The sequence below is a fragment of the Manis javanica genome, chromosome 1 (assembly GCF_040802235.1).
Source record: "Manis javanica isolate MJ-LG chromosome 1, MJ_LKY, whole genome shotgun sequence".
In the NCBI taxonomy this organism is placed as follows: Eukaryota; Metazoa; Chordata; class Mammalia; order Pholidota; family Manidae; genus Manis; species Manis javanica.
Genome location: NC_133156.1, coordinates 156,285,780 through 156,309,025, shown reverse-complemented (window position 1 = coordinate 156,309,025; position 23,246 = coordinate 156,285,780). Strand labels below are relative to the sequence as shown.

The 23,246-nt window shown below is 40.7% G+C and overlaps 1 protein-coding gene across 4 annotated transcripts in view; it reads right to left on the bottom strand.

The window, feature by feature from the left end:
* Positions 1–23,246, bottom strand: part of TGFBRAP1 (transforming growth factor beta receptor associated protein 1) — a 77,591-nt gene that overhangs the window by 34,880 nt on the left and 19,465 nt on the right. For all 4 annotated transcript variants that reach the window (XM_037019991.2, XM_037019990.2, XM_037019989.2 and 1 more), the window contains exon 2: positions 18,935–19,636. In XM_037019991.2, the coding sequence (XP_036875886.2) occupies positions 18,935–19,622 (688 nt within the window). In that variant the 5' untranslated portion in view covers positions 19,623–19,636. The remainder of the gene's footprint in view (positions 1–18,934; positions 19,637–23,246) is intronic.

The window sequence follows — 23,246 nt, the reverse complement described above, 5'->3', positions numbered from 1 at the left end:
TCTAACCCCCTGGGCAGCAGGGAGCACAGAGGCCCCTTACGGAGATAAATAGCCTCCTGGCCGCTCCCCCTCCAACGGGGCTCCACCATTTTGGAGGAACAGCCCCAGCCAGGCCAAGCCCACAGCAACAGTGGAGATAAACCCCAAAGCAACTGGGCAGGAAGCAGAAGCCCTGTCTGCGCACAGCTGCCCAGCACAAGCAACTAGAGGTCGCTATTCTCCCAGGAAAAGGCTACAAACCAACAAGAAGGGAAGCTCCTCCAGCGGTCACTTGTACCAGCTCTGCAAACTATCTCTATCACCATGAAAAGGCAAAACTACAGGCAGACAAAGATCACAGAGACAACACCTGAGAAGGAGACGGACCTAACTAGTCCTCCTGAAAAAGAATTCAAAATAAAAATCATGAACATGCTGACAGAGATGCAGAGAAAAATGCAAGAGCAATGGGATGAGATGCAGAGAAAAATGCAAGAGCAGTGGGATGAGATGCAGAGAAAAATGCAAGAGCAGTGGGATGAAGTCCGGAAGGAGATCACAGATGTCAGGAAAGAGATCACAGAAGTGAAACAATCCCTGGAAGGATTTATAAGCAGAATGGATAAGATGCAAGAGGCCACTGAAGGAATAGAAGCCACAGAACAGAAACGTATAGAAGCTGACATAGAGAGAGATAAAAGGATCTCCAGGAATGAAACAACACTAAGAGAAATATGTGACCAATACAAAAGGAATAACATTCGTATTATAGGGATACCAGAAGAGGAAGAAAGAGGAAAAGGGATAGAAAGTGTCTTTGAAGAAATAATTGCTGAAAACTTCCCCAAACTGGGGGAGGAAATAATCGAACAGACCATGGAATTACACAGAACCCCCAACAGAAAGGATCCAAGGAGGACAACACCAAGACACATAGTAATTAAAATGGCAAGGATCAAGGACAAGGAAAGAGTTTTAAAGGCAGCTAGAGAGAAAAAGGTCACCTATAAAGGAAAACCAATCAGGCTAACATCAGACTTCTCAACAGAAACCCTACAGGCCAGAAGAGAATGGCATGATATACTTAATGCAATGAAACAGAAGGGCCTTGAACCAAGGATACTATATCCAGCATGACTATCATTTAAATATGATGGTGGGATCAAACAATTCCCAGACAAGCAAAAGCTGAGGGAATTTGCTTCCCACAAACCACCTCTACAGGGCATCCTACAGGGACTGCTCTATATGGGAGCACCCCTAAAAAGAGCACAGAACAAAACACACAACATATGAAGAATGGAGGAGGAGGAATAAGAAGGGAGAGAAGAAAAGAATCTCCAGACAGTGTATATAACAGCTCAATAAGTGAGCTAAGTTAGGCAGTAAGATACTAAAGAAGCTAACCTTGAACCTTTGGTAACCACGAATCTAAAGCCTGAAATGGCAATAAGTACATATCTCTCAATAGTCACCCTAAATGTAAATGGACTTAATGCACCAATCAAAAGACATAGAGTAATAGAATGGATAAAAAAGCAAGACCCATCTATATGCTGCTTACAAGAAACTCACCTTAAACCCAAAGATAAGCATAGACTAAAAGTCAAGGGATGGAAAAACATATTTCAGGCAAACAACAGTGAGAAGAAAGCAGGGGTTGCAGTACTAATATCAGACAAAATAGACTTCAAAACAAAGAAAGTAACAAGAGATAAAGAAGGCCACTACATAATGATAAAGGGCTCAGTCCAACAAGAGGATATAACCATTCTAAATATATATGCACCCAACACAGGAGCACCAGCATATGTGAAGCAAATACTAACAGAACTAAAGAGGGAAATAGACTGCAATGCATTCATTGTAGGAGATTTCACACACCACTCACCCCAAAGGATAGATCCACCGGGCAGAAAATAAGTAAAGACACACAGGCACTGAACAACACACTAGAACAGATGGACCTAATAGACATCTATAGAACTCTACATCCAAAAGCAACAGGATATACATTCTTCTCAAGTGCACATGGAACATTCTCCAGAATAGACCACATACTAGCTCACAAAAAGAGCCTCAGTAAATTCCACAATATTGAAATTCTACCAACCAATTTTTCAGACCACAAAGGTATGAAAGTAGAAATAAATTCTACAAAGAAAACAAAAAGGCTCACAAACACATGGAGGCTTAACAACATGCTACTAAATAATCAATGGATCAATGAACAAATCAAAATAGAGATCAAGGAATATATAGAAACAAATGACAACAACAACACTAAGCCCCAACTTCTGTGGGATGCAGCGAAAGCAGTCTTAAGAGGAAAGTATATAGCAATCCAGGCACACTTGAAGAAGGAAGAACAATCCCAAATGAATAGTCTAACATCACAATTATTAAAACTGGAAAAAGAAGAACAAATGAGGCCTAAAGTCAGCAGAAGGAGGGACATAATAAAGATCAGAGAAGAAATAAACAAAATGGAGAAGAATAAAACAATAGCAAAAATCAACGAAACCAAGGGCTGGTTCTTTGAGAAAATAAACAAAATAGATAAGCCTCTAGCCCAACTTATTAAGAGAAAAAGAGAGTCAACACAAATCAACATAATCAGAAATGAGAATGCAAAAATCACGACAGACTCCACAGAAATACAAAGAACTATTAAAGACTACTATGAAAACCTATATGCCAACAAGCTGGAAAACCTAGAAGAAATGGACAACTTCCTAGAAAAATACAACCTCCCAAGACTGACCAAGGAAGAAACACAAAAGTTAAACAAACCAATTACAAGCAAAGAAATTGAAACAGTAATCAAAAAACTACCCAAGAACAAAACCCCGGGGCCGGACGGATTTACCTCGGAATTTTATCAGACACACAGAGAAGACATAATACCCATTCTCCTTAAAGTGTTCCACAAAATAGAAGAAGAGGGAATACTCCCAAACTCATTCTATGAAGCCAACATCACCCTAATACCAAAACCAGGCAAAGACCCCACCAAAAAAGAAAATTACAGACCAATATCCCTGATGAATATAGATGCAAAAATACTCAATAAAATATTAGCAAACAGAATTCAACAGTATATCAAAAGGATCATACACCATGACCAAGTGGGGTTCATCCCAGGGATGCAAGGAGGGTACAACATTCGAAAATCCATCAACATCATCCACCACATCAACAAAAAGAAAGACAAAAACCACATGATCATCTCCATAGATGCTGAAAAAGCATTTGACAAAATTCAACATCCATTCATGATAAAAACTCTCAGCAAAATGGGAATAGAGGGCAAGTACCTCAACATAATAAAGGCCATATATGATAAACCCACAGCCAGCATTATACTGAACAGCGAGAAGCTGAAAGCATTTCCACTGAGATCGGGAACCAGACAGGGATGCCCACTCTGCCCACTGTTATTTAACATAGTACTGGAGGTCCTAGCAACGGCAATCAGACAAAACAAAGAAATACAAGGAATCCAGATTGGTAAAGAAGAAGTTAAACTGTCACTATTTGCAGATGATATGATACTGTACATAAAAAACCCTAAAGACTCCACTCCAAAACTACTAGAACTGACATCGGAATACAGCAAAGTTGCAGGATACAAAATTAACACACAGAAATCTGTAGCTTTCCTATACACTAACAACGAATCAATAGAAAGAGAAATCAGGAAAACAATTCCATTCACCATTGCAACAAAAAGAATAAAATACCTAGGAATAAACCTAACCAAAGAAGTGAAAGACTTATACTCTGAAAACTACAAGTCACTCTTAAGAGAAATTAAAGGGGACACTAATAAATGGAAACTCATCCCATGCTCATGGCTAGGAAGAATTAATATCGTCAAAATGGCCATCCTGCCGAAAGCAATATACAAATTTGATGCAATCCCTCTCAAATTACCAGCAACATTCTTCAATGAATTGGAACAAATAATTCAAAAATTCATATGGAAACACCAAAGACCCCGAATAGCCAAAGCAATCCTGAAAAAGAAGAATAAAGTAGGGGGGATCTCACTCCCCAACTTCAAGCTCTACTACAAAGCCATAGTAATCAAGACAATTTGGTACTGGCACAAGAACAGAGCCACAGACCAGTGGAACAGATTAGAGACCCCAGAAATTAACCCAAACATATATGGTCAATTAATATTTGATAAAGGAGCCATGGACATACAATGGCAAAATGACAGTCTCTTCAACAGATGGTGCTGGCAAAACTGGACAGCAACATGTAGGAGAATGAAACTGGACCATTGTCTAACCCCATATACAAAGGTAAACTCAAAATGGATCAAAGACCTGAATGTAAGTCACGAAACCATTAAACTCTTGGAAAAAAACATAGGCAAAAACCTCTTAGACATAAACATGAGTGATCTCTTCTTGAACATATCTCCACGGGCAAGGAAAACAACAGCAAAAATGAGCAAGTGGGACTACATTAAGCTGAAAAGCTTCTGTACAGCGAAAGACACCATCAATAGAACAAAAAGGAACCCTACAGTATGGGAGAATATATTTGAAAATGACACATCCGATAAAGGCTTGACGTCCAGAATATATAAAGAGCTCACACGCCTCAACAAACAAAAAACAAATAACCCAATTAAAAAATGGGCAGAGGAACTGAACAGACAGTTCTCCAAAAAAGAAATACAGATGGCCAAGAGACACATGAAAAGATGCTCCACATCGCTAATTATCAGAGAAATGCAAATTAAAACTACAATGAGGTATCACCTCACACCAGTAAGGATAGCTGCCATCCAAAAGACAAACAACAACAAATGTTGGCGAGGCTGTGGAGAACGGGGAACCCTCCTACACTGCTGGTGGGAATGTAAATTAGTTCAACCATTGTGGAAAGCAGTATGGAGGTGCATCAAAATGCTCAAAACAGACCTACCATTTGACCCAGGAATTCCACTCCTAGGAATTTACCCTAAGAACGCAGCAATCAAGTTTGAGAAAGACAGATGCACTCCTATGTTTATCGCAGCACTATTTACAATAGCCAAGAATTGGAAGCAACCTAAATGTCCATCTGTAGATGAATGGATAAAGAAGATGTGGTACATATACACAATGGAATACTACTCAGCCATAAGAAGTGGAAAAATCCAACCATTTGCAGCAACATGGATGGAGCTGGAGAGTATTATGCTCAGTGAAATAAGCCAAGCGGAGAAAGAGAAATACCAAATGATTTCACTCATCTGAGGAGTATAGGAACAAAGGAAAAACTGAAGGAACAAAACAGCAGCAGAATTACAGAACCCAAAAATGGACTAACAGGTACCAAAGGGAAAGGAACTGGGGAGGATGGGTGGGCAGGGAGGGATAAGGGGGGGGAAGAAGAAGGGGGGTATTAAGATTAGCATGCATGGGGGGGAGGGAGAAAGGGGAGGGTGGGCTGCACCACACAGAGAGGACAAGTAGTGACTCTACCACATTTTGCTAAGCTGATGGACAGTAACCGTAATGTGGTTGTTAGGGGGGACCTGATATAGGGGAGAGCATAGTAAACATAGTATTCTTCAGGTAAGTGTAGATTAAAAATTTAAAAAAAAAAAGAAAGAAAGAAAGAAAAGGGGGATTACTCCTTAACAGGATAAAACTATTGGTAAATCAAAGATCAACGCATGCTTTAAATATCCTTAATGTTGATCACTTAAAGGGTGTCAGATGATCAGCTATGGAGGTACTCTTTTCTGATAATATTCCTTTCTCTTAATTAAAAAAAAAAAAAAAGCAGTTACTGTGTGCTGACCTCCAATGAGTTCTGCACAGTGGTATAGAGGGCATGTCAAAGTGTGGGCAAAGGGTCTGTTTGTTTCTACGCAGAAGATCAAGGCCTAGCTTGGATACCCAGAAAATGAACTAAGATACGATATGAGGAGGAGCTTCCGGCATCAGCACTCTCTGGAGGACTTGTGCTGGGGGATGATCATCAAAAAGCCTCCACAGGGATCTGGACGATGCTGCGGTTGTGGCTGCATCCAGCCCACCGTCTCCTGGACTTGCCATAAGAAGGAGGAGGGAGATGTCTAGGCTGGCATGTGCATACAGTGAGACAATGAATTTGACCGGATCTGTACTGTTGGAACTCAACCAGGAGTTGGGAGGGGTGCAAGTTGTAGCACCCCAAAATCTCATGACTATAGACTATCTATGGTTAAAAGAACATATGGGATGTGAACAGATCCCAGAAATGGGCTGCTTTAATTTGTCTGATGGTTCAAGTACAGTTGGACAATATCCATCATATCATAGATAAATTTTCACAAATGCCTAGGGTGCCTAAATGGTTTTCTTGGCTTCACTGGAGATGGCTGGTAATTATAGATTTGCTTTGTTTATGTCACCGTATTCCTATTATGTTAATATGTGTGTGCAAATTAGTTAGTAGTTTAAAACCTATACATACTTAAGGTACTATACAAGAAGATATGTCAAAGAAATAATCAATCCTCCCAAGTTTCCTTCATATGCTACATCTATAGCTTTTCTTCTTCCTTCCTAATTACAAACCTTAAATAGAATTCGTGCCTCATATCGAATTTACCGAGTATCATAATTCCTCCAGGTGGTAAAGATACCTCGAGACAAGTGCTGGGCATAGAAGCCACAGGGCATAAATCTGCAAAGAAGTAAAAAGCTAACCTTTGCAAACAATATGGCTTCTCTCTCACTTACCAACTTTACATTTCCCTGTATGGCCCTGGAAGATGACTGGTTAGCCAGAGATGGGTAAGATTCCTCAAGGGAGGAACAACCTAAGACAGGCACAGTCGCAGGGGGGCCATCAGGTGAGAATTTGGGGATCAACAGAGGTGAGGCTCAGAACCTCACCCCCCCTGCTTTGAGAGAAATCTTCTGCATCCGTGGATGTCTTGCTGCCCTTGTCTAGCTTGGATTAATACTTAGTCCATAGGCACACACCTGATCATCTCATCATCTACATTTGCCTTCTTACAGCACTAAACTATGTTTTCTACCTTTATCTTGCATCTACCTACCACTTCAGCATTTTATTAAAAATAAAAATAATAATAATAATAGGAGAAATGTGGGATCAACATATAAATCAAGTACAAAAATCAAACAAATATTCATATTTGACCTGACGGTTTATAGGTCATATTGCATGATCAAAACCGAAAGTTTCTGTGATGACTGCCCTTGTACTGTTCACCATGTAAGAATTTATTCACTATGTAAGAATTCGTTCACCATGTAAGAACTTGTTCGTTATGCTTCAGAAGATTGGAGACTGACGAGAATTAGGCTTGAGATGGATTAATGATTGTACATTGAGCGTTGACCCCCCTATACTGAATTTTATTGTTGTTAACAACCATTTGATCAATAAATATGAGAGATGCCCTCTCAAAAAAAAAAAAAAATTATACCTGGATTAAAAAAAAAAAAACAAAAGAAAACAGCATGCTGTTGCCTGCAAAGGAGTACATGGATACTGCAACAGACAAATGGTTTCTGCTACACACAACAGAGAGTAGGGGAGGGAGATAGAGATACAGAGACTTTAAGAATAAAACAATGGGAAGTATCTCCAACCTTTCATATGAGCACAATTCCTGAACCTGTGAAATGACTGACTCTCCTAGATTTTCTGTGGTTACAAAGGTTGAGATGTGCTGCACTTAGTCAAGTGCCAACCTAAGTCTTTTCCTCTAAATTAAGCTGTTCCTGATGACGGGCAGCAGGTGGGAACTCACCTAATACACTGTAAGACCCTTCCTGTAGAACAAGACTGTGCTTGGAACACTGGTGTGGCCCTGCCCACCGCCCTAATGCTGGATCTCCATACGGCAAGCAGCACCAACTGAAACTCTGTCCAGAGGACAGGACAAGCTTGATGAGTGTGAGAGTGTGAGTGAGTGTGAGTGTGTGTGTGTGTGTGTGTCTCCCACTAAGGACTCATGGTTGCTGACTGCACCATTCTTTTACCTAAATATTTCCCTTTGACCCTTTGAAATCTCTAAAAATCATTACAAAAAAAGACTAACAATGCAATAAAAAAAGACAAGGGATATAAATTAGTAATTCACAGAAGACAAAATGCAAATGACCAATAAATTCACAAAGATTCCCATATCATGAGTAACCAGGTGAACACAGATTTAAAGAAAAAAAGTCGAAAACGAACCTTTACCCATTAGATTGGCCAAAAGTTATTGACTGATAATACCCAGTACTGATATGGCATGAAGGAACACTTTTTGGAAAATTAATTCGGTATTACCTATTAAAACTGAACATATACTTTAATTGAGTGATTCTACTTTTAAATCTAAGGCCAATTGACTAATTGCAAGGATGGTCACTGTGGATTTTAGGGAATCAGGGAACCTGGCACCTGCTTGAGTGGGAGCAGGAGAGCAGGAGAGTCAGAGGCCAGCACGTGGCTGTCAGCCTCAGGTGACTCACAGGACTGGGCTGAGTTCAGAACAAGACAGGACCAGGACGCAGGCCTGGTCAGGAAGTCAGACTGCTGGGAGAGGGGAGGCTGGAGATCAAGTGCTTTCTCAGGGCGTCACAGCATCCTTCCTGGAGGGGGTAGATTGTTTCACGGAGCGCACCAAAGGCCAGAGGAGAACACAAGATGATGTGAGAGAAAACATTCTGGGCAGCTGCCGGGCTGGGGAGGGCCTTTGTCTCGTTTCTTTCCAAAGCAGTAAGAAGTCAGGATGCTCAAGGGAAACAGAAAATTACACCGAGATGTCTCAGAGCGCCGAGATGTCTCAGAGCTAAAAGGTAAGACCAAGTACAAGGCAGACTGGCTCTGGCAGAGGAGGGACAATACACACAACAGGGGCAGGGCATTTCCAATGTTTCACAGTAACAGAGGGGACCTAATTAAGTCTGAATTAACCCAAGAAGTACATTGCCAAAGTATTCAAGCAGCTTTAAGAAATGCTAAAGGAGAGAAACATGAGGTGCAGAGCTGTGGGAGGAATATGAAGACCGAGCTCTGGAGGAGGAATTAGGTTAGCACTATCTTGCCTTGCCCATGCGTCTAGAATGTGACAGAGGAGGGGGGCCACAAGGGGAAAGAAAGCGAACCAGGGCAGAAGCACATGTGCCCCATCTTCACCGGGCATCTGGCAACGTGTAAATGTGATGGGCAAGGGCACTGAGCAGGCCCAAGGGCTCTGCTGAATTTTGGGTCAAATAGCCATGTTCTGTTGTAGCACACTCTCATGGGAATATGGACACCAAAATGCTGTCCAGGCTCATCCTGGAATTAAACCAGGGTCACTGAATTTCCCCATTAAGGCTGGACATCACCTGACCCCAGGACTGTGCAGTGCAGAGGCTCCAACGTGCATGCTCTTGAAATGAAAAGTGCAGAAACCAGAGGTCAAGAACAAAGGCTTCTATAGAAAAATAAAAGCAGATTTCACTGGTTGAATAAAGGAGCAGAGCAGTAACGCAATTGAGGGGTCCACATCAAGCTGTATAAGGAGCCCCAAATCCACTTAGGAGCAGGGCTAGAGTTATTAAAACCCATCAACTAATTACATGCTGGCTGAGTAGGGGATGAACTCTATTGTTTCCATATTGTTGACAGAGCTCAAGTCCAGAGGACTGCAAATGTAACAAATTTGTAAGTGGTACCCCTTTAAAAAACAATATTTTCAGTTGTGCACCATCTAAATATCAATGCACCCCCCTTCATTTGGGCTGGGAGGGGTGAGGGGGCCCAGTGGGGAGAGGAGTTGCTGAATTATTTGCATTTTTCAAGAAGCATTATCAAAGGGTAGAGCTTAATGTTGCAATAATCAATTGCACTTTGAAAATTTTATCCATGTATTATTTAAGATGGGGAATTTTTGGGGGGGGTCTTCTGTCTTTTTTTTTTTATTAAGGTATGATTGATATACACTCTTATGAAGGCTTCACTTGAAAAAACAATGTGGTTACTACATTTACCCATATTGTCAAGTCCCCACCCATACCCCAATGCAGTCACTGTCCATCAGTGTAGTAAGATGCCACAGATTCACTATGTGCCTTCTCTGTGCTACATACACTGTTCTCCCCGTGATCCCCCGCACTAAACATAATACCCTTCAATCCCCTTCTCCCTCTCTCCCCACCCGCCCTCCCACACCCCTCCCCTTCGGTAACCACTAGCTCCTTCTTGGAGTCTGTGAGTCTGCTGCTATTTTGTTCCTTCAGTTTTGCTCCATTGTTACACTCCACAAATGAGGAAAATCATTTGGCATTTGTCTTTCTCCACCTGGCTTATTCCACTGAGCATAATGTCCTCTAGCTCCATCCATGTGGTAGGATTTGTTTCTTTCTTAAGGCCGAATAGTATTCCATTGTGTATATTTACCACATCTTCTTTATCCATTCATCTACTGGTGGACACTCAGGTTGCTTCCATATCTTAGCTATTGTAAAAATTGCTGCGATAAACATAGGGCTGCATATGTTTTTTTGAATCTGAGAAGTTGTATTCTTTGGGTAAATTCAAAGGAGTGGGATTCCTGGGTCAAATGGTATTTCTATTTTTAGTTTTTTGAGGAACCTCCATATTGCTTTCCACAACGATTGAACGAACTTACATTTCCACCAGCAGTGTAGGAGGGTTCCCCTTTCTCCACATTTGTTGTTCTTAGTCTTTTCGATGCTGGCCATCCTAACTGGTGTGAGGTGATATCTCACTGTGGTTTTAAATTGCATTTCCCTGATGATTAGTTATGTGGAGCATCTTTTCATATGTCTGTTGGCCATCTGAATTTCTTTTTTGGAGAACTGTCTCTTCATATCCTCTCCCCAGTTGTTAAACAGGTTATTTGCTTTTTGGGTGTTAAGGCGTATAAGTTCTTTATATATTTTGGATGTTAACTCTTTGTTGGATATGTCATTTATGAATATATTCTCCCATACTGTAGGATGCCTTTTTGTTCTATCAATGGTGTCCTTTGCTGTACAGAAACTTTTTAGTTTGATGTAGTCCCATGAGATCATTTTTGCTTTTCTTTCCCTTGGTTGAGGAGATGCGTTCAGGAAGAAGTTGCTTATGCTTATATTCAGGAGACATTTGCCTATTTTGTCTTCTAAGAGTTTTATAGTTTCATGACTTACATTCAAGTCTTTAATCCATTTCGAGTTTACTTTTGAGTATGGGGTTAAACAATAATTCAGTTTCATTCTCTTGCATGTAGCTTCCAGTTTTGCCAACACCAGCTGTTGAAGAGGCTGTCATTTCCCCATTGTATGTCCATAGCTCCTTTATCATATATTAATTGACCATATATGATTGGGTTTGTATCAGGTCTCTCTAGTCTGTTCCATTGGTCTTTGGGTCTGTTCTTGTGCCAGTACCAAATTGTCTTGATTACAGTGGCTTCATAGTAGAGCTTGAAGTTGGGGAGCATAATTCCCCCAGCTTTATTCTTCCTTCTCAGGATTGCTTTGGCTATTTGGGACCTTTTTGGGTTCCATACAAATTTTAGAACTATTTGGTCTAGTTCATTGAAGAATGCTGTTGATATTTTGATAGGAATTGCATTAAATCTGTAGATTGCTTTAGGGACAATGGCCATTTTGACAATATGGGGCACAGGATGTGTTTCCGTTTATTGGTATCTTCTTTAATTTCTCTCATGAGTGTCTTGTAGTTTTCAGAGTATAGGTCTTTCACTTCCTTGGTTAGGTTTATTCCTAGGAATTTTATTCTTTTTAATGCAGTTGTGAATGGAGTTTTTTCCCTGATTTCTCTCTTTGCTAGTTCATTTTTAGTGTATAGGAATGTCACAGATTTCTGTGTATTAATTTTGTATCCTGCAACTTTGCTGAATTCAGATATTAGATCTAGTAGTTTTGGGGTGGATTCTTTAGGGTTTTTTATGTATAATATCATGTCATCTGCAAACAGTTTGACTTCTTCCTTGCCAATCTGGATACCTTTTATTTCTTTGTGTTGTCTGATTGCCATGGCTAGGACCTCCAGTACTATGTTGAATAGAAGTGGGTAAAGTGGGCATCCTTGTCTTGTTACTGATCTTAAAGGAAAAGCTTTTAGCTTCTCGCTGTTAAGTATAATGTTGGCTGTGGGTTTGTCACATATGGCCTTTATTATGTTGAGGTACTTGCCCTCTATACCCATTTTGTTGAGAGTTTTTATCATGAATGGATGCTGAATTTTGTCAAAATGCTTTTTCAGCATCTATGGAGATGATCATGTGGTTTTTGTCCTTTTTTGTTGTTGATGTGGTGGATGATGTTGATGGATTTTCGAATGTCGTACCATCCTTGCATCCCTGGAATAAATCCTACTTGATCATGATGGATGATCTTTTTGACGTATTTTTGAATTCGGTTTGCTAATGATTTGGTGAGTATTTTTGCATCTATGTTCATCAGGGATACTGGTCTGCAATTTTTTTTTTTTTGTGGTGTCTTTGTCTGGTTTTGGTATTAGAGTGATGCTGGCCTCATAGAATGAGTTTGGAAGTATTCCATCTTCTTCTACTCTTTGGAAAACTTTGAGGAGGATCATTAAATGTTTGATAAAATTCAGCGGTGAAGCCATCTAGCACAGGCATTTTGTTCTTAGGTATTTTTTTGATTACCGGTTCAATTTCATTGCTGGTGATTGGTCTGTTCAGATTTTGTTTCTTCCCTGGTCAGCCTTGGAAGTTTGTATTTTTCTAGAAAGTTGTCCATTTCTTCTAGGTTATCCATTTTGTTAGCATATAGATTTTCATAGTATTCTCTAATAATTCTTTGTATTTCTGTGGTGTCCACAGTGATTTTTCCTTTCTCATTTCTGATTCTGTTTATGTGTATAGACCCTCTTTTTTTCTTGATAAGTCTGGCTAGGGGTTTATCTATTTTGTTTATTTTCTTGAAGATCCAGCTCTTGTTTCATTGATTCTATTGTTTTATTCTTCTCGATTTTATTTATTTTTGCTCTAATCTTTCTTATGTCCCTCCTTCTACTGACTTTGGGCCTCATTTGTTCTTTTTCTAGTTTCATTAATTGTGAGTTTAGACTGCTTATATGGGATTGTTCTTCTTTCCTGAGGTAGGCCTGTATTGCAATATACTTTCCTCTTAGCACGTCCTTGGCTGTGTCCCACAGATTTTGAGGTGTTGAATTATTGTTGTCATTTGTATCCAATTATTGCTTGATCTCTGTTTTTATTTGGTCATTGATCCATTGGTTATTTAGGAGCATGTTGTGAAGCCTCCATGTGTTTGTGAAATTTTTCATTTTCTTTTCATAATTTATTTCTAGTTTCATACTTCTGCGGTCTGAGAAACTGGTTGGTACAATTTCAATCTTTTTTAATTTACTGAGGCTCTTTTTGTGGCCTAGTATGTGATCTATTCTTGAAAATGTTCCATGTGCACTTAAGAAGAATGTGTAGCGTGGGGGGTACGGGGAGGGCTGTGCAACACAGAGAAGACAAGTAGTGATTTTACAGCATCTTACTATGCAGATGGACAGTGACTGTGAAGGGGTACGTGGGGGAGACTTGGTGAAGCGGAGAGCCTAGTAAACATAATGTTATTCATGTAATTGTAGATTAATGATACCAAAATTTAAAAAGAAAAAAAGGAAGAATGTGTATTCTGCTGCTTTCGGGTGTAGAGTTCTGTAGATGTCTGTTAGGTCCATTTGTTCTAATGTGTTGTTCAGTGCCTCTGTGTCCTTACTTATTTTCTGTCTGGTTGATCTGTCCTTCAGAGTGAGTGGAGTGTTGAAATCTCTGAGAATGAATGCATTGTATCCTATTTCCCCTTTTAATTCAGTTACTATTTGTTTCACATATGTAGGTGCTCCTGTGTGGGCGCATAGATATTTATAATGGTTATATCTTCTTGTTGGATTAACCCCTTTATCATTATGTAATGTCCTTCTTTATCTCTTGTGGCTTTCTTTGTTTTGAAGTCTATTTTGTCTGATACAAGTACTGCAGCTCCTGCTTTTTTCTCTCTATTAGTTGCATGAAATATCTTTTTCCATTCCTTCACTTTTAGTCTGTGTATGTCTTTGGGTTTAAAGTGAGTCTCTTGTAGGAAGCATATAGATGGATCTTGTTTTTTTATCCATTCAGTGACTCTATGTCTTTTGATTGGTACATTCAGTCCATTTACATTTAGGGTGATTATCGATAGGTATGTACTTATTGCCACTGCAGACTTAAGATTCGTGGTTACCAAAGGTTCAAGGTTAACTTCCTTACTAAAATGGGAAAATTTAAACCAAAAAGTTACGAGCAATTTCTCATGACATGGAAGTGGGCACATGTGATCTTCAGGAAGAAAGGCAGTGGGCAGAATAAAAACACGTAGCTTTCATGTTTAGAGGCATGTCTGCATCCATTCATTTCCTGAATGTCTGAATCCATGGTGGTGGTTACTGTGCTATGCACAGAGTCTTGAGGAGGTGTGGTGTAAAAGAATTTACAGGCCATCTTCCAACTTCCAACTTCCTTTAATCATACCAATTAAAAGCAGAGCAATCATTAAAAAGGTTGGTCCATTCAGCATGATGTCCGTGTAGTCAAGAGAGAGTATACACGCTTCAGGAAAAATGCATGCTAAATATGATTGACTATTGTTTTCCAATCCTAGCACTGCAACCAACAAAAGGATTTTGGAGTCGGATGTTTTCACCATAAAGCCTTTGTAACTGAAATAGCTGGATGCTGGCTCATGAACAGGCAGAGACTGATGAACCAAAACAGAAAATCCAGAGACAGATAGAGCAGTGTAAGGAAATTATTGAATGCTAAAGACAGCACCTGAGTCAGTGAGGAAAAGAGGGACTCTTTAATCAGTCTGTTGGGGTAATATACAGCTATATAGAAAACTGTAAATTGCATCCATTCCTAGTACTTTCCACTATGAAAAAAGAAACCATAAAAGTACCAGCAGAAAACATGGGTGAATTTTTTTCTACAACTTGGAGGAGGGGGCCATATCCCTAATTATGAGTCAAAATCAAAAGGCAACAAAGTAAAAAGGTTAATATATTTGATTACATAGAAATCTTTAAGAAAAGCTTTTGCATGGTAAAAAATGGAAACAAATATTTAAAACATACGACAGACAAAAAGTAGGAATCTCAAATACATAAAGAACACTAAAATAAAGGGCTAGAGGGAAGAATAGATAATGCAATCAAAAGAAATGCAAATGTCTCTTAAATGCATTAAAATGTTTAATCTTGTTCACCACTGGAGAAATACAGTTAACTTCAAGATACTGCTTCTCATGTATGAGACTGGCAAAAACACAAAAGGCCCAGATACTCTACTTACTCTGTTGGCAAAGCTGAGGGGGCATAGGCCTCATCATATGTTGCTACAGAGACTATAAAATGGGGCAAACTTTATCAAAGGGAATATGGCAGGACCTAGCAAAATCCACATGCATTTACACTTTGACTCCATAATCTACCACTAGAAAGCTTTCCTATAGAGACTGGAAAAATATAAAACAGAAGTCTCTATTAATACCACAAGTCTGGAAAAAAACCAAATGCTCACCAATAGGAGACTAATTGAAAAAACTGTTACCACTACTGCATGGAGTAGCATGCAGCTGTAAAGAGGAATGAAGACTATCTCTATATCAAACTGTAAAGTGAGCTCCATGATACCTTGTTAAGGAAAAAAAGCCACGAAAGGGGGAGATAAAAATATTTACATATTTGTTTATATTTTTCATTTAAGAGTGAAAGGATAAACCATAAAAATAAAGGTTACCCATGAATAGGTGAAGGAGACAGGATATTAGCTCTTTGAATATACCTTACTGTATCATCTGAGTTGTAAACTTGTATTTACATAATAAAAAAATAAAACAATTTCTAAAATTTGAAACTAAAATGAAACAAATCAATCCAACCACATTTCCAGTTGGTGGCACACCATACAGAGAGGACCTATTCCAAATGACTTGAAGATACAGTAATGTTACTACATATTCCCAATGGGTTATACATACCCTACCCTAAGGACAAAAAGAACTATGAGCAATCAAACTTTTTTCAGTAATTACGTTGTGGGAACAGCAGCAGTACTGTTATCTATTCTCTGTACTGTGGGGTAAAGCAAAGGAATAATCATGTTGGAGTGGTAGTCTGCTGGATTTTTGCTATGGTTGAAAGGAGATACAGGTATACAGATAGATGAGGTCAAGGCCCTGTGGCCCTGTATAGGTTCTATCAATATGACCTCATAATGCATTTTATTTTTAAAAAATGCATACTTACTAACTTTGTCTACTGAAGAGGCCTAGAAACTATGGACAAGAAACACCTCTAGCATCCAGACTGTGGTCTCTAAATACCAGGAGTCCTTGGAGAAATGGCTGGAACTGGATCTCAGGCAGGAAACATACAATGTGATCCTGTAATACCTTGTCATACCAGAAGGCAAGGAGGCCATCAAAGGTCCAGAGTCATGTGAAAGGGACTCAGCAGTCAACCTGAATAAACTCCCACCAAACACAGATGGGCTGAAACACTCAGATTAATTTAAATTAGTGACTTTTTAAAAAGTCACTTCTGGAAGACAGAAAGGATCACTTTATCGAACACCTCATCCTGCCTTTCTTATACAGTGTACCTGGGGCAACCAAACAATTAGTGAGAAGCTTCTCTTCTCCCATGCATTTCATTTAATCCATGAAGGGGGAGTGGACAGAAATAGAATACTGCCATTTGGCAGCGCCTAACGATTAAAGCAAAACCCATCAAAAGCTATTAACATCACAAAGAGGGACAAAATGTTCTACAACCCTGATGGAAGTTCTCTGGTAACTGTGAAGAAACCTTGCCTCTCCCCCAAAATGAGCAAAAAAACCAAAAACCAAAAAGAAAACACTTGATTCTGATAAGACTTGTGACCCAAGTTACCAGTTGTCAGGAACCCTTGATGTATTTATATGTCATCCTAACACATTAAACAATAAGATGGGGATAAAATCATCAAAATTCAGACTGTGGGAAGCTATAGGTTATATGATCCAATTTCTTCAATAGAGCATTAAAGAAAAAGGAAGAAGACAAGGAGAAGGAACCTAAAGAAAGAGAAACTTAACAGATGCCATCTAATTGCAAAGCATGGGCCTTACGTGGAAACTGATTCAAGCAAACTGAAAAATACACATACACATAGTTAAACATAAATGTATGTACGCCTTTCTACATATGACAATAGGAGAAATATGATATGCCTTGATTTGATGATATCAAGGAATTACTGTTAATTTTTTTTTTAGTTATGTAATGGTTTTCTTTTTTTTGTTAGGTAACATAGAATGACATACTGAAATGTTGGCAGGTGAAATGCTTCAATTCTGTTATTGGCTTCACAATCATCAAGAAGGCTTAATGGTTAGGTATATAAATCGAACAACTGGTAAGGAACTGATATAGCTGCAACTGGATGATGGGTACATTGAGTTCATTATAGCACATTTTTTAAAATATATGTTTTGCATAATAAAAATTTTCATTACAAATTGGAATTTTTCTAAAGAAAAAAATGTTTGGGGTAAAGAATTTTTTTCCAAAAAGTAAAAATCCGAGCTATCAAGCCATGAAAAGACATGAAGGAAGCTTAGTGCATATTACTAAGTAAAGAAAAGCAATGCAAAAAGGCTTCACATTGTGTGATTTCCATTACACGACACTTTGGAAAGACCGGCTGTTGCTGGGGGGGTGTTGGGAGCATGGGGATGAATAGGTAGAGCACAGAGGACTTCTAAGGCAGTGAAAATGCCATATGGTACATAATGATGGATACATGCCATTATAAGTTTGTACAAACCCATAGGATATAAACTACCAAGACTGTGCCCAGAGGTAAACTACAGACTCTGGGGGATAATGATGTGTCAGGGCAGCTTCATCAGCTATAACCAACGCTGCACTTTGTCAGGGCATGCTGAGAGTTGGGGAGGCTGTATGTGTTTGGGCACAGGGAGTATACAGGAACTCTGTGTTTCTGTTCAGTTTTGCTGTAAACCCAAAACCGCTTTAAAAAATTGAAGTCCATTTAAACAAACAAGGTAAAAATCAGGAAATACATACTAACTAGCTCACAACCTCACTTTTTGTTATTACCAGGAAATGTTTGACCTATATCGCTTAGAAATGAGATGTCTACACTCACCTCTGGATGGTGAGAATACTAGGGGTAAGGGGTCTACCTCACCAGCACCTGCATGTCACAGGCCTGTGCACAGTCCTAACACGAGCTGTCCACGACCAAAAAGAAACACCGCGACTTATCCGCTCTCACTCAATGTCAACAAAGCTGTGCCGAGAAGTAGTAAGGCCACACAGAACAGCAAAGCCCCCCCAAGGAGCTACTAGGAAATTTTTAGTGGGATGAAATTGCAGCCAACCAGGGAAAAATACGGACATCCCATTGAAGTCTAAGGCTGCACATTTGGAAATACCTATAAGTGAGCCCCAAATGCCTATGAGTGAGCCCCCCAACCCCTTGTTGAAAGGAGGAACCAAAACAATCAACTAACAAACCCACCTATGTGAAAATTTCATAAGGATGACTCACAGATTCTTATTTTTGTCATTATTTACTTAAAGGTACTTTCTCCCCAGAGCCATGTTCAGGCTCCTCTTTAGCTTGAAATAAAACTGGCTTTATGACTGGTCTACTATTGTCCCATTAACTGCACATTCACACAACAATCTGGGGAAATTTTAGCAAACACTGGTTATGCGTTCTGTTTACATCTTGCCACATATCCTCAAAGTTGGCAAATACTCTTCACAAGTATCTATTTTTCACCACTAACAACTCTGTCTTGGATTCCAGCATTGAATTCCTGGAGATGAGACAGAGAGGGCAGCTAGGTGACAGTTAGTGGAGGCACTAAAGCAGCCTGCTCACCCAGCCCTCCCGGGCCCGCCAGGAGGAACTCCTGTCTCCCGATCCGCTTGACGATTGGGCGCTTCTCTTCGCTGCAGTAGGGAAACAGGTCCTGGGCGACGCCAGTGTTGTAGTTCAGGATGATGTACTGGGTGGTCAGAGCCAGGCACAGGAAGTGGCCGTCCACAGCCACGGCCAGCGGCTGCTCCGGCGTAGACACCTCCCTGATGATCTGAACCCTGTCCTCGTACACCATGAACACCTGGATGGTTCTCCGCTTGACAGAGATGATGCAGACTTCCACGCAGAACGGGTCCCCACTCACAGGGTTCTCGTTCAAAGCGAAAGCCGTGGCCCCTTTGATGCGGGCCCCCGAGGGCACCGGCTCCAGGCTCCTCATGTTCACCAGAGTTATGCCGTTTTCACAGAGCACCAGCAGTCTGTTGAGAGCTGATGCTGCTCGCAGCTCATTCACTGGCTTCTTGAAACCCAGGTGTCTGTGCAGCTGCTTAGTGGCAGTGAATGTGGCTGTGCCTGTGGGCAGAGTTTTCTCCTCCAGCAGGAAGTGGTAAATGAAGCAGTCATTGGTGCCCACGTACAGGTTCCGGCCGCAGCACTCCACACATTCTATGTTGACACGCTCCTTGTCGCCCATCAGCAGCTCCCGCTCCACAGCAGACACCAACGTAAAGGCCTTGGTGCTCATCATGTCTGCTGGCTGATCTGCAGGAAGAAGGAAAAAGCTAATTTAGAGTAACCAGGATAAGCAGAACCATTTCAGGTCACAATAAACACACACTGATTCCTCAGTTATAATTTCTGTGAAAGGAAATCATTTGACACTTAAAAAATACTGAAAGAAAGAAAAGATTTTACACTTGATCAAAACCACAATAAGACATCAGCTCCCACCAGTCAGAGGGGCTAATCTAATATCAACAGGACAAGAAATAACAAGTATTGGTGAGGATGTGGAGAAAAGGGAACCCTCCTACACTGTGGGTGGTAATGTAAACTGATGCAGCCACTATGGAAAACAGTGTGGAGAGTCCTCAAAAAAATAAAAACAGAACTACCATTCAAGCTGGTAATTCCCCTTCTGGGAATCTACTTGAAGAGAACAAAACTGCTAATTTGAAAAGACACATGCATTCCTATGTTTATTGCAGCATTAGTTACAATAACCAGGATATGAAACAACCTAAATGTCCATCTACAGATGAATGGATAAAGAAGATGTGATACATATATATATATATACAATGGAATATTGCTTAGCCATAAAAAAAAATCTTGCTGTTTGCTAAAACTTGGACAAACCTAGAGGGTATGATGCTAAGTGAAATAAGTCTGACAGAGAAAGACAAAAACCATATGATTTCACTTATATGTAGAATCAAAACAACAAAACAAATGAACAAACACTCATAAGAAATACACTTAAGCACAGACAGACTGGCAGTTGCCATGGGGATGGGTGAAACAGGTCAAGGGGGAAAAATTTGTGATAATGTTTGTTATCTTGATCTGGGTGATGGTTACATGAGTGTACACATGTGCCAAATGCATCAAGCTATATCTAAGATTTGTGCATTTTATTGTACGTACCTTGATTTAAAAAATTTTTTTAATAGTGAAGGCAAATGGGAGGGCCCAGCTGGAGCCTCCATGTTTAACTTTTAGTTAAGCATCTTGCTGCTCATTCTCAAGAGCTGTGATTTATAAGGAGTTTCATCTATTTGTTCTTGGGAGAAACACCTGAGGTAGAAGGCAGACATGCGTTTTTACCCACAGACAACACAACAAAGGCATTCTGGCAATAGGTAAAAATGACCCTCATGGACTTTCCCCTGAGTTTCTCCGGCCCTGGTGTAGCATTTCAGTGAATGGTGGGTCACAACTAACTACACGGTGTCAAATCCAGCTCCTTGGATCTTGTCAGAAACTCTGAGGCAGGAATCTACTTTCAGTTTCTCTGAACTCTTCCTAGCGGGGCATGCACACTGGCCCCAGCACTGCATGTGTCCCCCAGAGCAAGCGTGTGCATGCAGAGCATAAAGATGTGCCTCAAACTGCCAAGTCTCTCAGGTGAGGGGTTTGTGAGAAGGTCACCAACATGCCAGTCAGTGAGTTATTTCCCTCTGGAGACAGACTGCCTCATGCTGTGACCCATGGTTTCCTACTCCTTCTCTGGAGAGGACCATGGCCTCACACTCCACAAAGTTAGAGGCAGCAGAAATGGGCCCCAAATGGCATGATTTCCCCGAGTTCTCAGAGGGCTTGAGAGCAGACTCACACGTGTCATTCTGACACCCTCAAGCAGGAGGGAGGCTGGCTGGACTTTTCTATCACTTCAAAGCTGTCCAAAAATAGGGCTGCTGCCTGAATTCCTTACCCTTTGAGGCATTCCAGCAAAGGCTGCAATACCTCCTGGAAATGTTCAAGAAAACATTCATGTACCCGGGAAGGACAGGAATCAACTCAGAGATTTCTGAATTCACAATTTCTTACATCCCCCTGTCCATGGGATGGAGACAGCTACACACCAGTGAGACTCCAGATCCCTTCCTGCAGCAACAAAATTCCCAGAAAAAAGGATATCCCCAGTCTGGAGCGAGGGCTCCCCTGGACACCATCAGACTCCCTTCCCAGCCCTTTCCGGTCACTCACTGGCCATGTGACCCTGGGAAACTCACTTGGCTACTCCATGTCCCAGTTTCCTCTTCTGTAAAATGAGCATAATCACGGCACCTACTTCATATGACCCTTTGAGGATTAAGGAAGCCAGCTCATGGAAAACGCTTCCTCCTGGCACACCGAAAGAACTCAGTAAAAGCCAGCTTTTTATCTTATATTAATGCCTGCCTCTCAAGGCCCCAGCCTTTCAGCTTTTACTTCTCAAACCAAAGGATGAAACAAGGCTGCCTTCTCCCCTTGGCCATGGGTGATTAGTGTCCACCTCCTCTGACAGACAGACTGAAACTAAGCCAAACACACACTCATGTGCAACACTGCCCACCCCCACACCACGTTTCCACGTTCGTCACATGACTTCATCTTCACAAAGACTGGATGAGAGGCAGGAAGCGAGGTGCGAGGCTCAGAGGGTCTCACAGAGGAGGAATCGTGCCCCCTGACCTGAGGCTGCAGGAACTTCCCAGCGCCCAGGGATGGGGAATGAGTGGGCTTTAATCGTCACAAACAATGTTTAAACACTAATTCTAGGTGTCACGACCAAACAATCACCAAAACCCAACCCAGACAATATTTTTTTTCATTTAAAAGCTAATGAATAAAACAGAGATTGAAAAGTAGGCTCTGAAACATCCTAAGTGGGTGAAAGCAAAGGATATGAAATGCTCCTTCCTTCCTTGATTGATCGATAAAGGGCTACCTTTTCAAATGGTAGTGAGGCAGGGCAAGGACATGGGACAAGCATCATGATTAACTTTTCCTGCATATGATGAAAATGCCCAGATAGAAATGGTATAATATGAACAGGCAAGACTCCATCTTAAGGCTAAGATTCCATTTTAAAAGCCAGGTAAGACTCCTAACATATTCTTTGGTAATTAACCAACAGCCTATTTCAAGGCAGAACAAGCAGTCCTAACTGATATATTCTCATTGTATGAGGGTAAGCAGTATCTTGGAGAAGAACAGGATCAATAAATTCCTTGTGTTAAATTTATCTTACAGAACATTTTCAGAACTGACTCACTGGACAGAGACATCATGAGACCACATGTCAAGCCTACATCCTCCCCCACCCCCTCACCCTCTGCCCCATTCCTGAAAGTCTTAAAAAGATAGAATCCTAAGCCCTTAAGTGTGCCTCTTCTGAGATTGTGCACACTCCCCTTTCTTCAAGTGTGTATTTTTTGCCTTAAATAAAGTCTTCTCACTGCTCAACTTAACTGCATTTTGTTTCTGCAGTCTTCCACAGGTAAATATGTCTTTGTCCTGCTATTTAGTACAATTTTCTACACCTAAGCACTAGTCTCTCTCTCTGTTCTACTTCAGACAACTAGGGAAGGGCTACTGAGATCTCTCATTTGAGCTTGCAAGTTCCCTTCACCTAGGTGACCTGGATGTGACTGCAGCTATACAATCATGCTCTTTAGCAGCCTGCCTAAAAATCTCCTTTCTTTGCCTTTGGGAAGTTCTCAGAACATCATCTCACTCCATCCGGTGCTCTGTGGTTCCCCCAAATCCTGGGGTGGCAGGAGCTTAGTTCCCAAGCCATGCCGATTCAAGCAGACACTGGACACTAGGTGATCCTGGTTCAGGAACTGGCAAGGGATGTGCCCTGTGCTGAGCAGGAGTTCAGTAA